This window comes from Cervus canadensis, chromosome 1, assembly GCF_019320065.1.
Source record: "Cervus canadensis isolate Bull #8, Minnesota chromosome 1, ASM1932006v1, whole genome shotgun sequence".
NCBI classification, from domain to species: Eukaryota; Metazoa; Chordata; class Mammalia; order Artiodactyla; family Cervidae; genus Cervus; species Cervus canadensis.
The window spans coordinates 10,670,867-10,692,077 of NC_057386.1; the positions used below are offsets into that span (position 1 = coordinate 10,670,867).

Sequence of the window (21,211 nt, forward strand, 5' to 3'; positions counted from 1 at the left end):
GGCCTCCAGTACTGGAAAATACTAGAATGAATTAAGGAAAGAGGAAGTTTACAATAGGAATTTTTGTCTTTTATCTTCCATATGAATGACATCCTACATATGTATGATCCTGACCTACATTTCTACAGTTGAAGGCTGTTTCCTGAGTGAATCACAGCTGCAATGAAATGTGCGGCATCAGAGGTATGAAAGGATATCGACAACAGCACTCTGACAAACGATTCTATAGGCAAGAGATTAAAGGACTCGGATTGCAGGACCTCGGATGGGGTAGGTTCAGAGAAGATTTTGACCCTCCATAAGAGTGCAAAAACTACTTGTTTAAGAGTCTTTTCAAGCTGCTAAAGAAGATTCTGACTTTATGCTGCTTCTTCCCCTCCTTTATCTTCTGAGAAGAGTTGTGAAAAGAAAGTAATGCTTTGGGCATTAGTAATGGAGAATCATCAGAGAACGAACCAAGAGCAGTGTCTGTGAGGTGGTAGGAAGAGAGGAAGACGTAACTGAGTCAGTGATGATAAAGAGCCAGAGAGGGTGGGAAGAGAAAAATAAAAACAGCCCAAACTGGGGGCAGAGGAAATGGCTCAGAAAAGAAGCAAGGAGTGAGAATAGCTGTGGGGTGTGATGGCAGCTTGTGGGAAAGAGAAAAGGGGAAATTTGAGGAAATTTTTCTGAGAGATACTTGTACCCTTCATAGTACTTGAGAAACACAAGTGCAGTGTTTGAGACACTGAGATTACTTTTGGTAAGTGAGTTCATTAATGTACAGTCCTGCCCCAGGACAGAACTGCATGGTTCATGGCTTTATAAACATTACACACCTTAAGGTGAAATGTTATGAAAACCACTTTCACCATCATCTGGCCAGCACGATTTACTGCCCCTGGATGAACTGATAAAACCCATTTAGACTGACTCATTCTTTACTCAGACCACATCACCTCTTCTCCTTTCCCCATCTTCACTTACTGTTATTTGTGTCCTCATTGATATACAAATAATGTGCTAGACTGTAACATCCTTGATGCCAGGAACTGTGTCTTTCTTATCTTTGTATTTTGAGTTATATCTGGCAGAACACCCGGGACATGATCATACATTCAGTTAGTTAACTAATCAACCAATTCATTCTAGGATACACGTAAAGGTTTGAAAAATAAAAGGAGTAAAAATTCAGGAAGAGAAAGCCAAATAGCTTTGGTTTTGTTGGTGGTATTTTAAATATTATCATTTTAATTGATCTTTGACATATTCTAATTCAGCAATATATTGGAATCTAAGAACTATCATGTACATTAGTCACTGGTGATTTAATTACTACAACTTTGCTTACTGACCTTACCAAAATGTTCTCATTTCAGCAATACATCTGGAACTCAAAGGTTATTGCTACATTTTAACACTTCAAAAAATATCACTAGTTTAAGAGACCATTTTGCTAGGAAGTAGTTATATAAGTAGTATTAATAACACATGCCTTTTCCACCATTCTTGTCTAAAAAATGAGCTACAAAATTGGCCAGTTTTAATTCTCTGTTTTGTGAAGGTACACATAAGATCATAGCTATAGCTCCCACACTAATTGTTTCGATTGTCTAGAAGTCTTTGTCATCTGATTAGCTATTATCCATCTGCATGAAGTCCTAACATAATGAAATTCATTGAACCATCTCTGAATCCACAGTAGCAGTGTGCCATGAGTATAAGTATTTAACAGCTAGGTGGGCGCACCCATTGAGAATCTAGATTGAAGGCATTGTATACTGTTAACTGTGGGGAGTTAAAAAGGAGCAAAAATATTTGTCCTCTGACAACAAGGAACTTATATACAACATACACAAAATAAATTGCTATGATGTGAAATGACAAGCATTAAAAATATATGTACACATACTTTCCTGTCATGCATTCACAAACTTACATTTTCAGTTATGTAGTTGATCTCTCAGTGTCCACACGTTGCTAGACAGATGTGTTTATGACCAGGTAAAGCAGAAGAGTTCAGTTGAGAAAACAGGCCTAAAAGAGGAAGCCCTTGCTAGCTGTGTGCCCTTGTAAGTCTTAGAGCTTCATATGTGATTAGGAGCAAACATCTACCTCTTGAATGGGGTCTAAAGAGAAAATGAGGTCACTCATGGAAGGGCCTAGTGTAGAGCACCCCATAGCCACCTGTTCTCTCTCCACATGGCATTTTCTTTTGATTTCTGACTGCTAACTCAGAGTAAAACCTGCACCTCCTTAGCAGTTCTGCTTCCTAGAAACCAAGATTAAACAAACAAAAAACCAAAAGTGCCCTTCCGATGACTGTAAACCAAGCAAATGTATATATTATTGACTACAAAAGAAGTGTGAAACTATTTACACAAAGAAATAGCATTAAATATATTACTGTGAAAGTTGTTTAGATATACATAAATGCTTGGCTATTTAAAAGATATAAAGGGCAATTAATATAAAGGAGAGGAGATTTCTAGGAAGATTATAGAACAAGAAACTGTCACCTGAAAGGGTGTTATAAGTAAGATCTGATCAAGGAAATTTTTACTGTGCCTACTTTTTTATGATACAATGCGTACTTTAAAATTTGAAAAAATTTTTAAAAAACATAAACTCAGCCACAGTCAGTTCTTACTTTATCAGATATAAACACCCTTAACTTTTGGTGTTTCCTCCCAATGTTTTTCTTCAAATGTAATCTATGTTTTTGCCTATTTTAAATTATACAATTTGTGTGGTTTTACATCTTGGGTTTTTTTTCTCTTAGATTATGTAATAAGCATTTTCCATGCTATTAAACATTTTCTGAGATCATGATTTTTAATGGCTGTCTGTTATCCATAAGATTACATACGTAATAACTGAATTTCACCATTTACCTATTCTTACTCCTTTATGTTTATACTACTAGTTTTTCACTTTTAGAAGAACTTTAGCCAATGAGAATGATGTATTTTAGTTAAAAGTAACATTTTGACTAACATGACATAAACCTACAGACTGGATAATGAGGAGAAAGAGATGCAGGGTAACAGCTCAGAATACTGGCCAACATGGAATCGTGTTATCTCTATATGCTGTCAGACAATATAACAATGCAATTGTACTTCTAAGTAAGTTAAAAACATCTTAAGAGAGTCAGAGAGTGTTTACTCATGTCAAGGAATGGACAGGAATTAAACAGTGAAAAAGGTTATGTTCTTTCCAAAATAGTGATGAATGTGAGACCTGAACCAACTTTTGCTGTCACACTTGGTCTCTGGAAAGTGTCCTCTATAATAACAAGATGCCATACTTAATAAACATCAAATGGCAGGATGACATCTGAGTAATAAAGCAGTTAAGGAGTCCATCTCATTCCCAGGTTGAGTTCAAGTGAGCTCCAGAATAACCATCAAAGAGTGCAAGAAAGGTGGGCAGAAAGGGCAAGGACAGCAGGGAAGATTTCTTCCCTTCGGAACCACACAATGCCGTCTCATCAGGTCTTTCCTGAGTGATCCCCTCTTCCATTGCCTCCCCTCATCACAAGTTCTACACCCTGTAGGCCAGCACACACTGTCAGTTCATGGACTCAACTAAGTTTTAGCAGTGAAGGACACACAGAAGAAGTTCAGTGTTCACGATGATCAGCCTGTGTTCCTCTTTTGTGCAACACTGCAGAGTCCCTTCTGAGGTTCCATAGACCCTCCTCTTTTGTTACAATGACACTTGAGCAACAGTGGATTGTGAAATGAAGGATTATAAACCAGGGCCAGGAGAACTACAGCAGAAAATGAACTAAGGAAGAAGCTGGAACCAGAGACATCCTGGAGACAGAGATCTACAAAAACCAAAAGATAGAAGGAACTGTGGAGTCAAAGTCAGACAAAGAACCTGAAACCAGAGAGATCAGGTCAGGATAAGGCACTACTGAAGAAACAGACCTGCCTCAAATGGAAGGTTATTCCTCCTGATGACCCAAGATCTACAGATTGGCATCTTGGACACAGATCCAAGAGATTAAGATGAAAGCACTAGGTGGGAGGGGAGTTTGGGGGGTGAGGGGGATGGATGCATGTATATGTATGGCTGAGTCTGAAACTCACACCTGAAACTACCACAACATTGTTAATTGGCTATACCCCAATACAAAATAAAAAGTTTTTTAAAAGAGGAATACACTGGATTTGGTAAACCAGCACCTCTCATTCAACTCCCTGAGAACCAGCAACTTTTCTCATCTTGGGGTTGGGTCTTTCTCTCCTATCTACCTACCTCCCATTCTCTAGTTTCACAACAGGTCAGATGCCCTTTTGGTTAATAAGTTTGACTTATGTTATATTCTTCATAGAATCCTTTGACTTCTGGTTGAAACTACCATATCCAAGGCCACCTCCTCACTCATGCAAGAAATATCTCACTCCTTTCTTTCTTATGTGTCCTCAGCTCATTTTAAACAAGAACATTCATTCCCAGGTTTGAGAGTAGCAAGATGCGTTTGAGCAACTCAAAACCTTTCCTATTTCCTTTGGAGTTGAGGAAGAAGGGGATTCAGAAAACAATATGGAGAAAACAGTACCTTAAGGGATGCCCAAAAGTACTGAAATCTCCTGTAACAGAGTAGAACCCTAAGCGGCCTTCCCAGGACAGGGCACACTCCCCACCCCTCATTTGCTCTGCCTGCCTCTTGTCTGTAGAAAAACATTTAGTCAAAGAGTAAATTTAATCAGAGAAGTGAAAAAATGCAGAAACAGAGGAAAATAGTCAAGCAACAAAAGTCATAATAATTTAGCATTAAACAAAGTCAGGGATCTTTTCATTCCTCGTCAAGGGCTATAGTTAATGTTCTACGCCATATCCTTCGAGCTGTTTTACAAATACTGACACTCCCACCAGGTAGAGGGGGCTTCCCAGGTGATGTTAGTGGTAAAGACCCTGCCAGTCAATACAGGAGACGTAAGAGACGTGGGTTCCGTCCCTGGGTCGGGAAGATCCCCTGGAGGAGGGCATGGCAACCCACCCCAGTATTCTTGCCTGGGAAATGGATAGAGGAGCCTGGCAGGCTACGGTCTATAGCGTTACAAAGAGCTGGGCAGAACCGAAGCCACTTAGCACGCACGTCCCACCAGATGGAAGTTAACCACACGACGACCAGATTGTAGCCATGGTATGTGCTCCATCTTGCACAATTTCAAGAACTGTCCTCAAAGAAATGAACACGAACCAGCCCCAGAACTAAAGATGAACTGAACTTAACACAGTCAAGATGATGCTGATTAGACCACCACGTAACCAAGATGATTCTTGGAGCTGACTGTGCTATTCTGCACGTTGCCCCCTCCCTCCACTTGTACACTCCTGACCCTGAAATTCCTCTTGACTAAATTGTTTTTTTTTTGGTCACAGCAGGCAGCTTGTGGAATATTAGTTCCCCAACCAGGGATCAAACCCACACCCCCTTGCCTTGGAAGTGCAAAGTTTTAACCACTTGACTACCAGGGAAGTCCTTGAAATTCCCCTTAAAAAGCAGTTGGGAGTTGGCCTTGTACAGGCGTCCACATTTTCCCCAGGTTGCTGGCCTCCAGAATAAAGCAGACTTTCCTTTCCTACTCACACTTGTCTCTAGAGGATGGGCTTATAAGCAGCAAAAAGTTGAACCTGAACTCAATTAACACTCCTTCCAAAAGATGGCCCTCACAGCAGGACTGCACCATCCCACATGTGCCCTGGGCTCACATGCAATGCATCAGCTTTGCCTCAGCCTATCCTCTCTAGGTAATCCTTTCTCAAGAACTCAGAACCTGATCTGCTCATTCTTTCTCTAACCTTTTTGTTATGCCAGAAAGCCCTTTTGATCACTTTCTATTCTCCAGGCATAATTGAAACCTTCCTTCTCATATAATTTCTTCTTATTTAAAAATTTCTCGTGCTCTCTTCAGCAGAACATATACTAAAAATTTCTCCTTTTGTGGATTCACATATTCACATGTGAAAAGCAACCTCAAGGGGATTCTGGTACATATGTAGAACCCTGAAAGAGAAGTATTTACATTTTAAAATGAATAATAATGTGACTTATATTATCGTTTCCTTAGTAGGCACCAGAGATTCTGCTAAGTGTTTTATAGTATAAATTATATATAATTGATTTATCTAATATTTTCAACATACTATGAGTCCTTTCAGTATACCTCTTATTTCCATTTTACAGAAGAAAAAATAGAGGATCACAAATAGCACGTGATGAGAGTCGGGACTCAAGACCAAATCCACATGACTGCACCATTCGTTCTCTGGTCAGTATTCTGCATGGTTTCTTGCTTTGAATAACCCTGGTATTGCAGTCTTTGGCATTTATTTGGCAAGAATTATGGCACTTTCCAACATCCTGCAACAGAGACATACTTAACTGCATAGTCTTGGTCACAGAATCATTTAGCTGCTCTGAAACGGTTGTGTATAAGGCTTGTTAGACGCATAAATTTCCATACTGATCACCTTTTGAAGTGGGAGTGGAAAGGAAAAACTGCAAAATCACCCTGGGACTGCCACCCTGGAAAACAAAATGCCAGGCTCGTCTCCAGCGGAACCTCCCTGTTAAGGGTCACTCCACTCCTCTTGGCCACCTCCCTTCCCATCCACTCTTATCTGCCTTTCACTCAGCACCCTCTGTAGTCACACTTACTTCATCAGTGTCCTACTTTGTAAATGGTTTGAGGCCCATTTTATATTCATGGATTGTGTGTCTCCCATGCCATAAAGTAAGGTCTTTGGGGATAAAGGCTCCATTTTTCATCTAGTGGAGGAGTTAACTGAACGGATACTGGCTTGAAAAAGTAAAGATTATTTGGTGCCTGGCACAAGTAAGCATCCATGTATTGTAACTCCCATACTAATAGCAATAATTCTTGTGTTTGGTGCTCTGGTTCATAGAAATATGTATACCTATTTAAGAGGTGTTGAAATATCCTGACAAGTCTCGTACCTTGAGCACATGACAAGACAGGAAGCCGGAGAAAGTTAGTTCACTTTATAGCGGTGATTATCAAGTAGAGACAAATATATGGAGACAGGTTTGGTTACCACAATTTGGGGGGTCAGGAATGTTACTGACACTACTGAATGCAGTGGACAGATGCCAGGAAGGCTACCAAACACCCTAAATTGTGCAGGAGAGTTCCCCCCACAACCACAGCAAAGAAGTACCCATCTCAAAATGTTAGTAGCACTAAAGTTGAGAAATCCTGGTTCAGAAAAAAGTTATTCTGAGATCAGGTTATCAGCATTGCCTGCATTATTTGTGGTTGATTTGTTTGCCAATTTATTATCTGAAGCAAATTATAGATTTTATTTTTAAGAATGAGAATACCACCATTTACATACCTGTTGTATTAACTAAATACACTGTAACACAGTTGGTTTCACCTTACATTCAAAATTACCATCTCAACTTTTAAAATTATTATTTAAATAATTTTAATTATTTAAATTATTATTTAAAATATTTTTACAGTAGTTATTATTATTATTATTTTCCATTTTTGTATGCAATATAAATCCATTTCCAAATTTTTAAATAAAATCTCTAGGTTGGAAGAGATGTTAGGAATTACCTGGCCCAACCTTTTCATTTTGCACATGAAGAAAGTGAGACACAAAGTTGTCCAGGGACTTGGTAATGACAGGAGTAGACTGGATCCTACATCTCCTGACAGGTATTGCGGTGCTTCTTTACAGCATCACACAATGTAACCATTATGTAAATGAGAAGGAGTCAATTCTTCTTTGGGAGAGTATTTCTTTCTAAGGACAGACTTTAGCCTTCTGTATCTAGCGACTGTGCTAACCAGTTTCACTAAATCATAAGGTAGAAAATAATTGCTACAGTAATACATGATGAAACGCTTGTCCTCTGAGGCAGACAAGATCAAACACTAAACTTCCATTTTGGAAATGGGAATTCTAAAGCCATCTGGCGTTTTTTACTTTTAAGCTCTTTTAGATAATACATTTCAGAATATTATCATTGTTGCTTCAAATAATTATGTTAAGACTTTGTCTCTGTAAACAGATTATTATAATAGACATTTAGATGAGGAAATCTTAAACTCTCTCAAGAACAATCTTAATAAGTATTTTTGTTCTATGCAGTAACTTTGGTGTTCACTTCACTGACAAAAGAATTACTGGAATGGAGAGTTTAATTAACTTATTTATAATCATGCAGTACACTAGTGGTAAAGAAAGGATTCCAGTACTCAGTTTTTTGTTTTGTTTGAATTTTGTTTTTTGGTTTTGTTTGCTTTTATTTTGCAAAGCAAATGCTTTTATTTTTTTATTTTTTTTTTTTATTTTTTATTTTTTTGATTTTTTTTTTAATTTATTTTTTTTGGTCATACATTGATATGAATCAGCCATAGATTTACACGTATTCCCCATCCCGATCCCCCCTCCCACCTCCCTCTCCACCCGATTCCTCTGGGTCTTCCCAGTGCACCAGGCCCGAGCACTTGTCTCATGCAGTCCCACCTGGGCTGGTGATCTGTTTCACCATAGATAGTATACATGCTGTTCTTTTGAAATATCCCACCCTCACATTCTCCCACAGAGTTCAAAAGTCTGTTCTGTATTTCTGTGTCTCTTTTTCTGCTTTGCATATAGGGTTATCGTTACCATCTTTCTAAAATTCATATATATGTGTTAGTAATCTGTAATGTTCTTTATCTTTCTGGCTTACTTCACTCTGTATAAGGGCTTCCAGTTCATCCATCTCATTAGACGGTTCAATGAATCTTTTAACGCTGATAATATTCCATGGTGTATATGTACCACAGCTTCCTTATCCATTCATCTGCTGATGGGCATCTAGGTTGCTTCCATGTCCTGGCTATTATAAACAGTGCTGCGATGAACATTGGGGTGCACGTGTCTCTTTCAGATCTGGTTTCCTCAGTGTGTATGCCCAGAAGTGGGATTGCTGGGTCATATGGCAGTTCTATTTCCAGTTTTTTAAGGAATCTCCACACTGTTCTCCATAGCGGCTGTACTAGTTTGCATTCCCACCAACAGTGTAAGAGGGTTCCCTTTTCTCCACACCCTCTCCAGCATTTATTGCTTGTAGACTTTTGGATAGCAGCCATCCTGACTGGCGTGTAATGGTACCTCATTGTGGTTTTGATTTGCATTTCTCTGATAATGAGTGATGTTGAGCTCTTTTCATGTGTTTGTTAGCCATCTGTATGTCTTCTTTGGAGAAATGTCTGTTTAGTTCTTTGGCCCATTTTTTGATTGGGTCATTTATTTTTCTGGAATTGAGCTGCAGGAGTTGCTTGTATATTTTTGAGATTAATCCTTTGTCTGTTTCTTCATTTGCTATTATTTTCTCCCAATCTGAGGGCTGTCTTTTCACCTTACTTATAGTTTCCTTTGTTGTGCAAAAGCTTTTAAGTTTCATTAGGTCCCATTTGTTTAGTTTTGCTTTTATTTCCAATATTCTGGGAGGTGGGTCATAGAGGATCTTGCTGTGATTTATGTCGGAGAGTGTTTTGCCTATGTTCTCCTCTAGGAGTTTTATAGTTTCTGGTCTTACATTTAGATCTTTAATCCATTTTGAGTTTATTTTTGTGTATGGTGTTAGAAAGTGTTCTAGTTTCATTCTTTTACAAGGGGTTGACCAGTTTTCCCAGCACCACTTGTTAAAGAGGTTGTCTTTTTTCCATTGTATATCCTTGCCTCCTTTGTCAAAGATAAGGTGTCCATAGGTTCGTGGATTTATCTCTGGGCTTTCTATTCTGTTCCATTGATCTATATTTCTGTCTTTGTGCCATTACCATACTGTCTTGATGACTGTGGCTTTGTAGTAGAGTCTGAAGTCAGGCAGGTTGATTCCTCCAGTTCCATTCTTCTTTCTCAAGATTACTTTGGCTATTCGAGGTTTTTTGTATTTCCATACAAATTGTGAAATTCTTTGGTCTAGTTCTGTGAAAAATACCGTTGGTAACTTGATAGGGATTGCATTGAATCTATAGATTGCTTTAGGCCCTAGAATAGCCATTTTGACAATATTGATTCTTCCAATCCATGAGCATGGTATGTTTCTCCATCTGTTTGTGTCCTCTTTGATTTCTTTCATCAGTGTTTTATAGTTTTCTATGTATAGGTCTTGTTTCTTTAGGTAGATATACTCCTAAGTATCTTATTCTTTTTGTTGCAATGGTGAATGGTATTGTTTCCTTAATTTCTCTTTCTGTTTTTTCATTGTTAGTATATAGGAATGCAAGGGATTTTTGTGTGTTAATTTTATATCCTGCAACTTTACTATATTCATTGATTAGCTCTAGTAATTTTCTGGAAGAGTCTTTAGGGTTTTCTATGTAGAGGATCATGTCATCTGCAAACAGCGAGAGTTTCACTTCTTTTCCTATCTGGATTCCTTTTACTTCTTTTTCTGCTCTGATTGCTGTGGCCAAAACTTCCAACACTATGTTGAATAGTAGTGGTGAGAGTGGGCACCCTTGTCTTGTTCCTGATTTCAGGGGAAATGCTTTCAATTTTTCACCATTGAGGGTGATGCTTGCTGTGGGTTTGTCATATATAGCTTTTATTATGTTGAGGTATGTTCCTTCTATTCCTGCTTTCTGGAGAGTTTTAATCATAAATGGGTGTTGAATTTTGTCAAAGGCTTTCTCTGCATCTATTGAGATAATCATATGGTTTTTATCTTTCAATTTGTTAATGTGGTGTATTACATTGATTGATTTGCGGATATTAAAGAATCCTTGCATTCCTGGGATAAAGCCCACTTGGTCATGGTGTATGATTTTTTTAATATGTTGTTGGATTCTGTTTGCTAGAATTTTGTTAAGGATTTTTGCATCTATGTTCATCAGTGATATTGGCCTGTAGTTTTCTTTTTTTGTGGCATCTTTGTCTGGTTTTGGAATTAGGGTGATGGTGGCCTCATAGAATGAGTTTGGAAGTTTACCTTCTCTGCAATTTTCTGGAAGAGTTTGAGTAAGATAGGTGTTAGCTCTTCTCTAAATTTTTGGTTAGAATTCAGCTGTGAAGCCATCTGGTCCTGGGCTTTTGTTTGCTGGAAGATTTTTGATTACAGTTTCGATTTCCTTGCTTGTGATGGGTCTGTTAAGATCTTCTATTTCTTCCTGGTTCAGTTTTGGAAAGTTATACTTTTCTAAGAATTTGTCCATTTCATCCAAGTTGTCCATTTTATTGGCATAGAGCTGCTGGTAGTAGTCTCTTATGATCCTTTGTATTTCAGTGTTGTCTGTTGTGATCTCTCCATTTTCATTTCTAATTTTGCTAATTTGGTTCTTCTCTCTTTGTTTCTTAATGAGTCTTGCTAATGGTTTGTCAATTTTGTTTATTTTTTCAAAAAAACAGCTTTTAGCTTTGTTGATTTTTGCTATGGTCTCTTTAGTTTCTTTTGCATTTATTTCTGCCCTGATTTTTAAGATTTCTTTCCTTCTGCTAACTCTGGGGTTCTTCATTTCTTCCTTCTCTAATTGCTTTAGGTGTAGAGTTAGGTTATTTATTTGGCTTTTTTCTTGTTTCTTGATGTAAGCCTGTAATGCTATGAACCTTCCCCTTAGCACTGCTTTTACAGTGTCCCATAGGTTTTGGGTTGTTGTGTTTTCATTTTCATTCATTTCTATACATATTTTGATTTCTTTTTTGATTTCTTCTATGCTTTGTTGGTTATTCAGAAGCGTGTTATTTAGCCTCCATATGTTTGAATTTTTAACAATTTTTTTCCTGTAATTGAGATCTAATCTTACTGCACTGTGGTCAGAAAAGATGACTGGAATGATTTCAATTTTTTTGAATTTTCCAAGACCAGATTTATGGCCCAGGATGTGATCTATTCTGGAGAAGGTTCCGTGTGCACTTGAGAAAAAGGTGAAGTTGATTGTTTTGGGGTGAAATGTCCTATAAATATCAATTAGGTCTAGCTGGTCCACTGTGTCATTTAAGGTTTGTGTTTCCTTGTTAATTTTCTGTTTAGTTGATCTATCCATAGTTGTGAGTGGGGTATTAAAGTCTCCCACTATTATTGTGTTACTATTAATTTCCTCTTTCATACTCGTTAGCGTTTGCCGTACATATTGTGGTGCTCCTATGTTGGGTGCATATATATTTATAATTGTTATATCTTCTTCTTGGATTAATCCTTTGATCATTATGTAGTGTCCTTCTTTGTCTCTTTTCACATCCTTTATTTGAAAGTCTATTTTATCTGATATGAGTATTGTGACTCCTGCTTTCTTTTGGTCTCCGTTTGCGTGAAATATTTTTTTCCAGCCCTTCACTTTTAGTCTGTATGTGTCTCTTGCTTTGAAGTGGGTCTCTTGTAGACAGCATATATAGGGGTCTTGTTTTTGTATCCATTCAGCCAATCTTTGTCTTTTGGTTGGGGCATTCAACCCATTTACATTTAGGGTAATTATTGATAGGTGTGGTCCCGTTGCCATTTACTTTGTTGTTTTGGGTTCACGTTTATACAACCTTTCTGCATTTCCTGTCTAGAGAAGATCTTTTAGCATTTGTTGAAGAGCTGGTTTGGTGGTGCTGAATTCTCTCAGCTTTTGCTTGTCTGTAAAGCTGTTGAATTCTCCTTCATATCTGAATGAGATCCTTGCTGGGTACAGTAATCTGGGTTTGTAAGGTTATTTTCTTTCATATACTTTCAGTTGTCTGCCATTCCCATTCCCGCCTGGGGGTTTCTATTGATAGATCAGCTGTTATCTTATGGGAAATCCGCTTTGTGTGGTTATTTGGTTGTTTTCTCCCATTGCTGCTTTTAATAATTGTTCTTTGTGTTTGATCTTTGTTAATTTGATTAATATGTGTCTTGGGTGTTTTGGCCTTGGGTTTATCCTGTTTGGGACTCTCTGGGTTTCTTGGACTGGGTGGCTATTTCGCTTCCCCATTTAGGAAGTTTCAGCTATTATCCCCCTTTTTCTCGAGTATTTTCTCATGGCCTTTCTTTTTGTCTTCTTCTGGGACTCCTATGATTCGAATGTTGGGGTGTTTCACATTGTCCCAGAGGTCCCTGAGGTTGTCCTCATTTCTTTTGATCCTTTTTTTCTTTTTTCCTCTCTGCTTCATTTATTTCCACCATTTTATCTTCTACCTCACTTATCCTATCTTCTGTCTCCATTATTCTACTCTTGGTTCCCTCCAGAGTGTTTTTGATCTCATTCATTGCATTATTCATTTTTAATTGACTCTTTTTTATTTCTTCTAGGTCTTTATTAAACATTTCTTGCATCTTCTCAATCTTTGTCTCCAGGCTATTTATCTGTAACTCCATTTTGTTTTCAAGATTTTGGATCATTTTTATTATCATTATTCTAAATTCTTTTTCAGGTAGATTCCCTATCTCCTCCTCTTTTGTTTGACTTGGTGGGCATTTTTCATGTTCCTTTACCTGTTGGTATTTCTCTGCCTTTTCATCTTGTTTAGATTGCTGTGTCTGGAGTGGGCTTTCTGTATTCTGGAGGTCTGTGGTTCCTTTTTATTGTGGAGGTTTTACCCAGTGGGTGGGGTTAGATGATTGGCTTGTCAAGGTTTCCTGGTTAGGGAAGTTTGCGTCGGTGTTCTGGTGCGTGGAACTTGATTTCTTCTCTCTGGAGAGCAATGGAGTGCTCAGTAATGAGTTTTGAGATGGGTCTATGTGTTAGGTGTCACCTTGGGCAGCCTGTATGTTGACGTTTAGGGCTATGTTCCTGCGTTGCTGGTGAATTTGCGTGGTGTGTCTTGCTCTAAAACTTATTGGCTCTTGGGTGGTGGTTGGTTTCAGTGTAGGTATGGAGGCTTTTGGACGGTCACTTATTACTTACAGTTCCATGTAGTCAGGAGTTTTCTGGTGTTCTCTGGTTTTGGGCTTAAGTCTCCTGCCTCTGGATTTTGGTTTTATTCTTCCTGTAGTCTCAGGACTTCTCCAACTATACAGCACTGATAATAAAACTTCTAGGTTAATGGTGAAAAGATTCTCCCCCGTTAGGGACGCCCAGAGAGGTACACAGAGTTACATGAAGAAGAGGAGAGGGAGGAGGGAGATAGTGATGAGCAGGAGGAGAGAAAGGGGGACTCAAGAGGAGAGAGACAGATCTATGCAGTTGTCTGTTCCCAGAGTGTTCTCTGTAGCCCAGACACCCACCAAGATTCCCAGAATTGGATTGGGAAGAGAAGGGGAAAGGAGGAAATAGAGGTGTTCTGAGGTAGAAAACAGAGAGTCAAGATTGGGAGAGAATAATCAACACACTCCTGAATAAAAATGGGAACTGAATATTGGATTCTTAAATGTTCACAATTTATATCATATACTGAAAAACAAAAATTAAAAATCTAGAGTGGAGGTTAGACTCTTAAAAATACTATATTAAAAACAAAAACCAAAACACACACAAAAAATTTAAAAAATATATATGAAGTTCAGTTTAAAAATAGGGTTTCTCTTCTTTTTTTTTTTTTTGGTAAGGTTATAGTGTATTGAAAATGAAAATTAAGGAGTAGTAGAGGAGTACTAGAGGACTTTAAAAGAAATAAGAGAAAAAGAAAAATAGAAAATAGAAGAGAAAAAGGAGAAAAAAAAAGAATTTTCCCTAATTAAAAAAATCATAAAAATCTATGAAAATGAAAGTTAAGGAGTAATGGGGGAGTAATAGGGAATTTTAAAGGAAAATAAAAGAGAAAAAATAAAAAAGAAAAGATTAAAAAAAAATTTTTTTTTTCTTACTTAAAAAAAAAAACTAAAAATATATCTAGGAATTTCTCTGGAGCTGTTGCAGTCAGTGTGGGTTCAGCTCAGTTTCAGATATCTCCTCGTTCCAGCTTACACTTCTCGATATCTACAGGCCCCTTCCGGTGTAATCGGTGTTTTCTACAGGGATTTTAATCTGTTGCACCGGTCCCTTCTGAAGCGGTTCCCTTTGTTTATTTGGCTTCTGTTTGCCGGTCTCTTCAGAGCCTCATTTCCGCCCTGACACAGGCGGGCGGAGGTGGACTCTTATTCAGGTAGCTAGTTCTGTCGCGCTGCGGGGAGGGGCTGGCGCTGTGGGGAGGAGTTGGCGCAGCGGGGAGAGGCTGGCGCTGCTTTCTCCGTCTGCGCTGCTCAGGCTCCAGGCTGCTCCATATGGAGCGCGCCCCGCGCTGCGCGCAGCTCCAGCCCTCCGGTGTTCCACAAAAGCGCGGAACAAAAGGCTGCTTCCTCTCTTGTGCCTTCCCAGTCAGAGCGGTCCAGGCAGCCAGGGGCTTGACAGGCGCACTTTCCCCGGGTGCGGCGCGCCCACTCCCTTCCACGGTCCCAATCTCGGTTTCCGCCGGCGCCAGTCCGCCGGCGCCAGTCGGGTGCATGCACCTTCTGCCCTCCGCGTCCCCAGCCCCAGTCCCCGCCAGCGCCGGTCAGGTGCCTGCGCCCTGTGTCTCGCCGCGACCTGCTCCCGCCTCCGGCGTGTCTGGGCCGGTCCTCAGTCTGCGAGCTCTTCTCTGGACTTTCTCGGTCCCTTTGTTCTGCGAACGGCCGGCAGCGTGTTCCGGCCGGTTAAATTTCTCTCTTTTGCTGTCCCACAGTTCAAGTTGGCAACTCACAAAAGCTCCCTCCGATTGTCCTCAGGGCACTCAGGCCCGGACCCTACCTCAAGCAATGCTGCCCGCTCCTCTCCGCGCCGTCCCCACTTGCTGGTGGCGGATGCGGGTGTCTGGGGTACTTTTCAGCTGCGAGTTGCTTTTAGGCAGGTAATCTGTGGGTTTTATTTATTGTTTCCCTCCCAGTCAGGTTGCCCTCCTAGATTCAAACACTTCCCCCAGGCCCGCCAGTGCGAGGGTTTTCCGGTGTCTGGAAACGTCCTCTAAAGACTTGCTTCCCAGGAAGGATCTCCGTCCTTAGCTCTTTTTTCTCACTTTTTATCTTTTATATTTTGTCCTACCTCCTTTTGAAGACAATGGGCTGTTTTTCTGGGCGCCTGATGACCTCAGCTAGCGATCAGAAGTTGTTTTGTAAAGTTTGCTCTGCGTTCAGATATTCTTTTGATGAATGTGTAGGAGAGAAAGTGGTCTCCCCGTCCTACTCCTCTGCCATCTTGGCTCCTCCTCCCGGTCATTATTCATTTTAAATTACATGATATGAATTTACTGCAAGTTCAGAGGCATTAATGGCATTTAAATGCTTTCAGTTGTATTTATTTGACAGCTTTAAATTGTTTGTAGTGGAAATTTGATGCTTTTAGAATTAACTGCATCCCCTTATTACTTGATGTTAAAGTAAAAGTAATTTTTGGACCTTCCAAAGCATTGGAAGCTATATTTAGTATCATGATTATCTTTGTCCTTTGGTTGTCTGTTCACAGAACTCTGTTTTTTGAAATGGACAAGAGCACTACCCTTACCCTTAGTAGCATCTGGCCAAGCTTATTAAGCATTATAAGAGAGGGTTCCTGACCAATTAAAAAATGCCATTTCAAAGGAGAGGAACACAGGAATAGGGGAAAGAAATGAGACTATTTAGAGAAGTCTTGCCCCTGTTCTCTTGTAAGAGAGGATAACAAGCATGAAGGTGTGAAATTTATGTACAGTTAAAAAACAAAGTGAGATGAAACTTGACCTCTTTGAGGACACCCTTTAATCATTTTGCAGTGTTCATTTTGTTTTTTCTTAGCTTTTTTGTTTTGTTCTGTCTTTGCTTTTTTTGTTTTTGAAATAGGTATTCTGCTATAAATGAAATCAACAAGATACAAGGAAATAAGAACCATATCTTGGTCTATTTTATCACAAAACTGTCTCGGATGGGAAGTGGAACGTCCTATGTAGGATTCCATGGAGGTAGGACCAAAATATTTGTGAATATGTTTGTATAATAATGTTTAAGTTATTTCTAATTTGGTCCTGCGGTGGTGGTGGTTTAGTCACTAAGTCATGTCCAACTCTTGTGACCCCATGGACTATAGCCCGTCAGGCTCCTCTGTCCCTGGGATTTTCCAGGAGTGGGTTGCCATTTCCATCTCCAGGGCATCTTCCCAACCCCGGGATCAAACCTACGTCTGCTGCATTGCAGACAGTCTCCTGCATTGTTGGTGGATTCTTTCCCCAAGCCACTGTTTGGTCCTATGATGTACAAAGTCTGATATTAGAAGATTAATGTTAATCTCAGTGGTCCTCCCAGGTGGCTCAGTGGTAAAGAATCTGCCTGCCAATGCAGGAGACACAGGAGATGCAGGTTGCATCTCTGGGTTCAGAAGATGGCCTGGAGGAAGAAATGGCAACCCACTCCATTTCCTTGCCTGGAAAATTTCCAGAAAATTTCTGTCCTTGGAAAATTTCCATGGACAGAGGAGCCTGGCAGGCTACAGTCCATGGGGTCACAAAGAGTTAGACACAACTGAGTGACTGAGCACACACACATAATCTCAACTGTGTTTGTTTCAAATGCAATTAGATTTCTTAAAGCTGATTGATGCGAAAAACAAAAACACTTCATCTTCAGACTGGCTGCTGCAACCTACAGTACTTCATTTCAGTATTTGTTGATAAATGCTTGATTAATCTCTGGTTCCTCCCCTTTTACTATATGGATAATGCAGAAAGATATTTCCCACTGGCATTGTTATGAATGTGTGGATACTTAATGCCTGCTCCTGGGGTCAGAAAATGCTATCTTAAATCTCTCTTTTTTTTCTGAGGAAGACTCACCAAATATTTACTACATAGGCACACCTTGTTTAATTGCACTTTGCTTTATTGCACTCCACAGATACTGCATTTCTTACAAATTGAAGGCTTGTGCCAAGTCTCTCAGTGCCATTTTTCTGAAGGCCTTTGCTCACGTCATGTCTCTGAATTGTCTCAAGTATTTGAGATAATTCTCAAACTATTTCAAGCATTTTCATTATTATATGTGCTGTGGTGACCTGTGATCAGAGTGACCTTTTGTGTTGCTACTACGACTAGATGAAAGCTAGGACGATGGTTAGCATTTTTCAGCAATATAGTATTTTGGGTTGTTTTATTTTGTGTGTGTGCAGTATAGTATTTTTATTTGTGTACTTTTGGCTGCACTGGGTCTTCATTGCTATGCTTGGGCTTTCTCTAGTTGTGGTGCTCAGACTCACTGCGGTGGCTTCTCTTATTGCAGAGCACTGATCTGGCTCAGTAGTGGTGATGCACAGGCGTAGTTGCCCTGAGGCATGTGTAATCTTCCCAGACCAGGGACTGAACCTGTGTCTCCTGCTTTGGCAGGTGGATTGTTTACAGTTGGACCACCAGGAATGTCCCAAGTATTTTTTAATTAAGGCATGTATGTCGTGTTTTGACATAATGCTATTACACACTTAATAAAATACAGTGTAGTATAAACAATTTTTATAGACACTGTGAAACCAAAAAACTTGTGTGATTTGATTTATTGTAATATTTGTTTTGTTGGGACCTGATCCTAAAGAATCTCCAAGGAATCTGCTGTATGAGAAAATTGGTATTCTAGAAACGGGCAAATAATAATTTAGTTTAATAATTTAGTAGTTAATAAGAGGCAAACCTTGCTGGTGTCTCACACCCCTCTACTGATTACGATACAGAAAGTTTAATAATACAGCTATAGAAGAATAATAAGCCTTCTTTAAATACTTTTTTTTTTGTTAGTCATGTCAGTTCTTAAAACTGATTTTCATGCTAAGGTTGTTAACATCTATAGTGTGACATCTATATGTTTCCCATATATATTCAAGGGATTAGACTTTAGGATACAAATCATTCATTCAAGAGTATGTTAAACTGTCAGGACAGTGGTGTATCCCTGCTTACAACTGTCAGGAAGAAACCAGCGGACACAGGGAAGATTCTGGGGCTTGTTTTCCCAGGGCTGTGGCATTCTGTGCACATCGACGACCTCCGGAGATCCACAGTCATGGTTTCAGACGTAACTAAACTGCAGGATGTGGCCATCAGCCAGCTGTTTAAACCAGAAGATCCCCCTAAGGGTGAGTCTGGAGAAAAGGTCCTTGGGGAGGTAGGATGGTGGGAGCGGAAGCCAGGAGGTGTGCATTCTGCCGCGAGGACAGGTCCTCAGGCTACTGTCCCCCAAGTCCAACACCTGCCCCTTGGCAAGAGCTTGGGACACATTTGCTGAACTGAGTATTGATGAATCCAGGGCACTGTCTCCTACTTCCAAGGCCAGGAGAAGGCAGTATTTCCACAAGGTCTTTGCAGGTGCCTGTGGAACATGTCAGATTCTGTTTACCCTGGCTTCCGGATCAGCCATCTGAACCCAGGATGGAAGCTCGGGTTGCCACTGGTGGACCACGTCAAGTGGGCAAATGGAGGCTGATCTATGTGACTGACAGTCTCTCCTTTGGGGCCCCTTCCTGGGGCTGGTGCCAGGGAAACCCAGACAGATCCCCAGCACACAACGCACACGATGTTGCCAGCGCTCCCCACCACCACTTCTGCCTCTGAACAGTAGCTCCATTGTTTTACTTCTTTGCAGTGGAGGTGGGCCACCGAGCCCAAGAAGATGGTGAGGAGCTGATGGAAACTGAGGCGGTCACGTCGCAGCAAGTGGTAGAGGTAAAAATGGAGACAGAAAGTCCTGAGACAAATGATAGCCCAGGCTTCGGACCAGAACATGATGTAAGTTCTCACTCTTTCTGGCCCTCTAAGCCCTTGGGCGGTGGGCTCCCCTTCCTTAGACTTACACCCAGGGGTCCGAGGAGTGGAGTCAGCTGGCAGGGCTCAGCCCAGCCCTCCTCTCCCTGCCTCTGTGAGTGCAGGTGAGATCACCAGGAGCAGATCTGACCTTGGCTTTTCCTGGTGTCCCCTAGTCAGTTTTGCTCTGTTGCTTGACCCCTGACAAGGTCCCCAGGCACATAGGATTGTCTTGTAGTAGATTTTTTTTTTCTTTTGGCCACACGACGTGGCTTGCAGGGTCTTGTTAATAGTTCCCTGACCAGGGATTGAACCCAGGCCCATGGTAGTGAAAGTGCAATGTCTTTACCACTGGACTGCCAGGGAATTCCCTCACAGTGGTTCTAAGGGGAGCTTGACAAGGACATGTGGTAGGAACTTGGGCAGGAGGAAAACTGTGCCCCCTGCATGCAGTGCCTGGACCTTATGTCCCTGGCATCACCTGGCTTTTCTTGACGTGTAAGTGGCAGAAATGGAAGGCTTGATTGTCTGTCGACAGACGCAGATCCTGGACACCACCAGGCTGCTGAAAAGCTGTATTCAGGGTGCCGTGGGCATGCTCAGAGACCAGAATGAGGACTGTCAGCGCAGTGTTCGGAGGGTCTCCATCCTCCTCAGCCTCCTAGAGGAAGATGGTGAGTACAGAGGTGTGGGAGCCCCTCTTGTCCACACCCCAGCCTGGGCTTCTCCTTCGGTCCATGAATCATCCCCCCGCTGTAGGTCTCCATGGCTCCCAGAAGCAGCTGGCTCTCTGGCAACCTACACGCACCTCTGGGATTTCTGTAGACTTGGCCTGGCCAAAGGAGACGGGCTTCCCTTCCTGCTGGGATGTGTCAGGGATGCCGAGCCCACCGCTCGGTGCCCAGGGATGTGCTGAATGCACGTCTGCTCTGCTTTTCCACAGCCACTTTCTTGCTGGTCGCTAAGATGCGCCTCTACGTCCTTTTAATGAAGCAGGAAGAGAACTCTATCTGCAATGTGAAGGACTGGGTGGTGAGGGAGGCCTCCAATCAGGACGCTCTACAGGAGGCTGGCACGTTCAGGTACCACCAGGAAAGGAAACCCGGGGCGATGGGGGACTGGGGGCAGGGCGCACGGCTCTCCGAGCTGAGGGGCCGCCGCTTCCTTCCAAGCCTCTGAGAAATTCAGAGCCATCGACTTTTTTTGCCCGGAGAGCACAGGATAGTCTGGGTGGCAGTTGTATGGGGTTTGCTTGACTCTTTTCTGTACTTTTGTGTGTTTTAAATTTTTTCATAGTGAAAACCAAAACAAACAAAACCCAGAACATCTGTTCTTGTCAGATGTAAACTTTTATCACCATGTTCATCACCATAGACATGGGTGCCGTTTTAGGTTGGTAAATTAAAGAGGTGATAAATATGTACGGGAGGGAAGAAAGCTGCTTTCCTAGACCTCCTGCATGAAGTTATTTGATAACCACGAAAATAAGACCCAAAGTATTCACTTATTGTCCCTGGTGCTTTTTCTACAAACCTTGATGCTGTTCTCAAGACTAGCCCATGACAACCTGTGTGGTTGAGGG

General features: G+C 40.9%; 1 protein-coding gene across 4 annotated transcripts in view; it reads left to right on the forward strand.

The window, feature by feature from the left end:
* RNF213 (ring finger protein 213) overlaps positions 1–21,211 on the forward strand; it is a 132,155-nt gene that overhangs the window by 71,342 nt on the left and 39,602 nt on the right. For all 4 annotated transcript variants that reach the window (XM_043462756.1, XM_043462747.1, XM_043462765.1 and 1 more), the window contains 5 exons: positions 16,694–16,812; positions 18,846–18,965; positions 19,472–19,614; positions 20,168–20,303; positions 20,573–20,711. In XM_043462756.1, the coding sequence (XP_043318691.1) occupies positions 16,694–16,812; positions 18,846–18,965; positions 19,472–19,614; positions 20,168–20,303; positions 20,573–20,711 (657 nt within the window). The remainder of the gene's footprint in view (positions 1–16,693; positions 16,813–18,845; positions 18,966–19,471; positions 19,615–20,167; positions 20,304–20,572; positions 20,712–21,211) is intronic.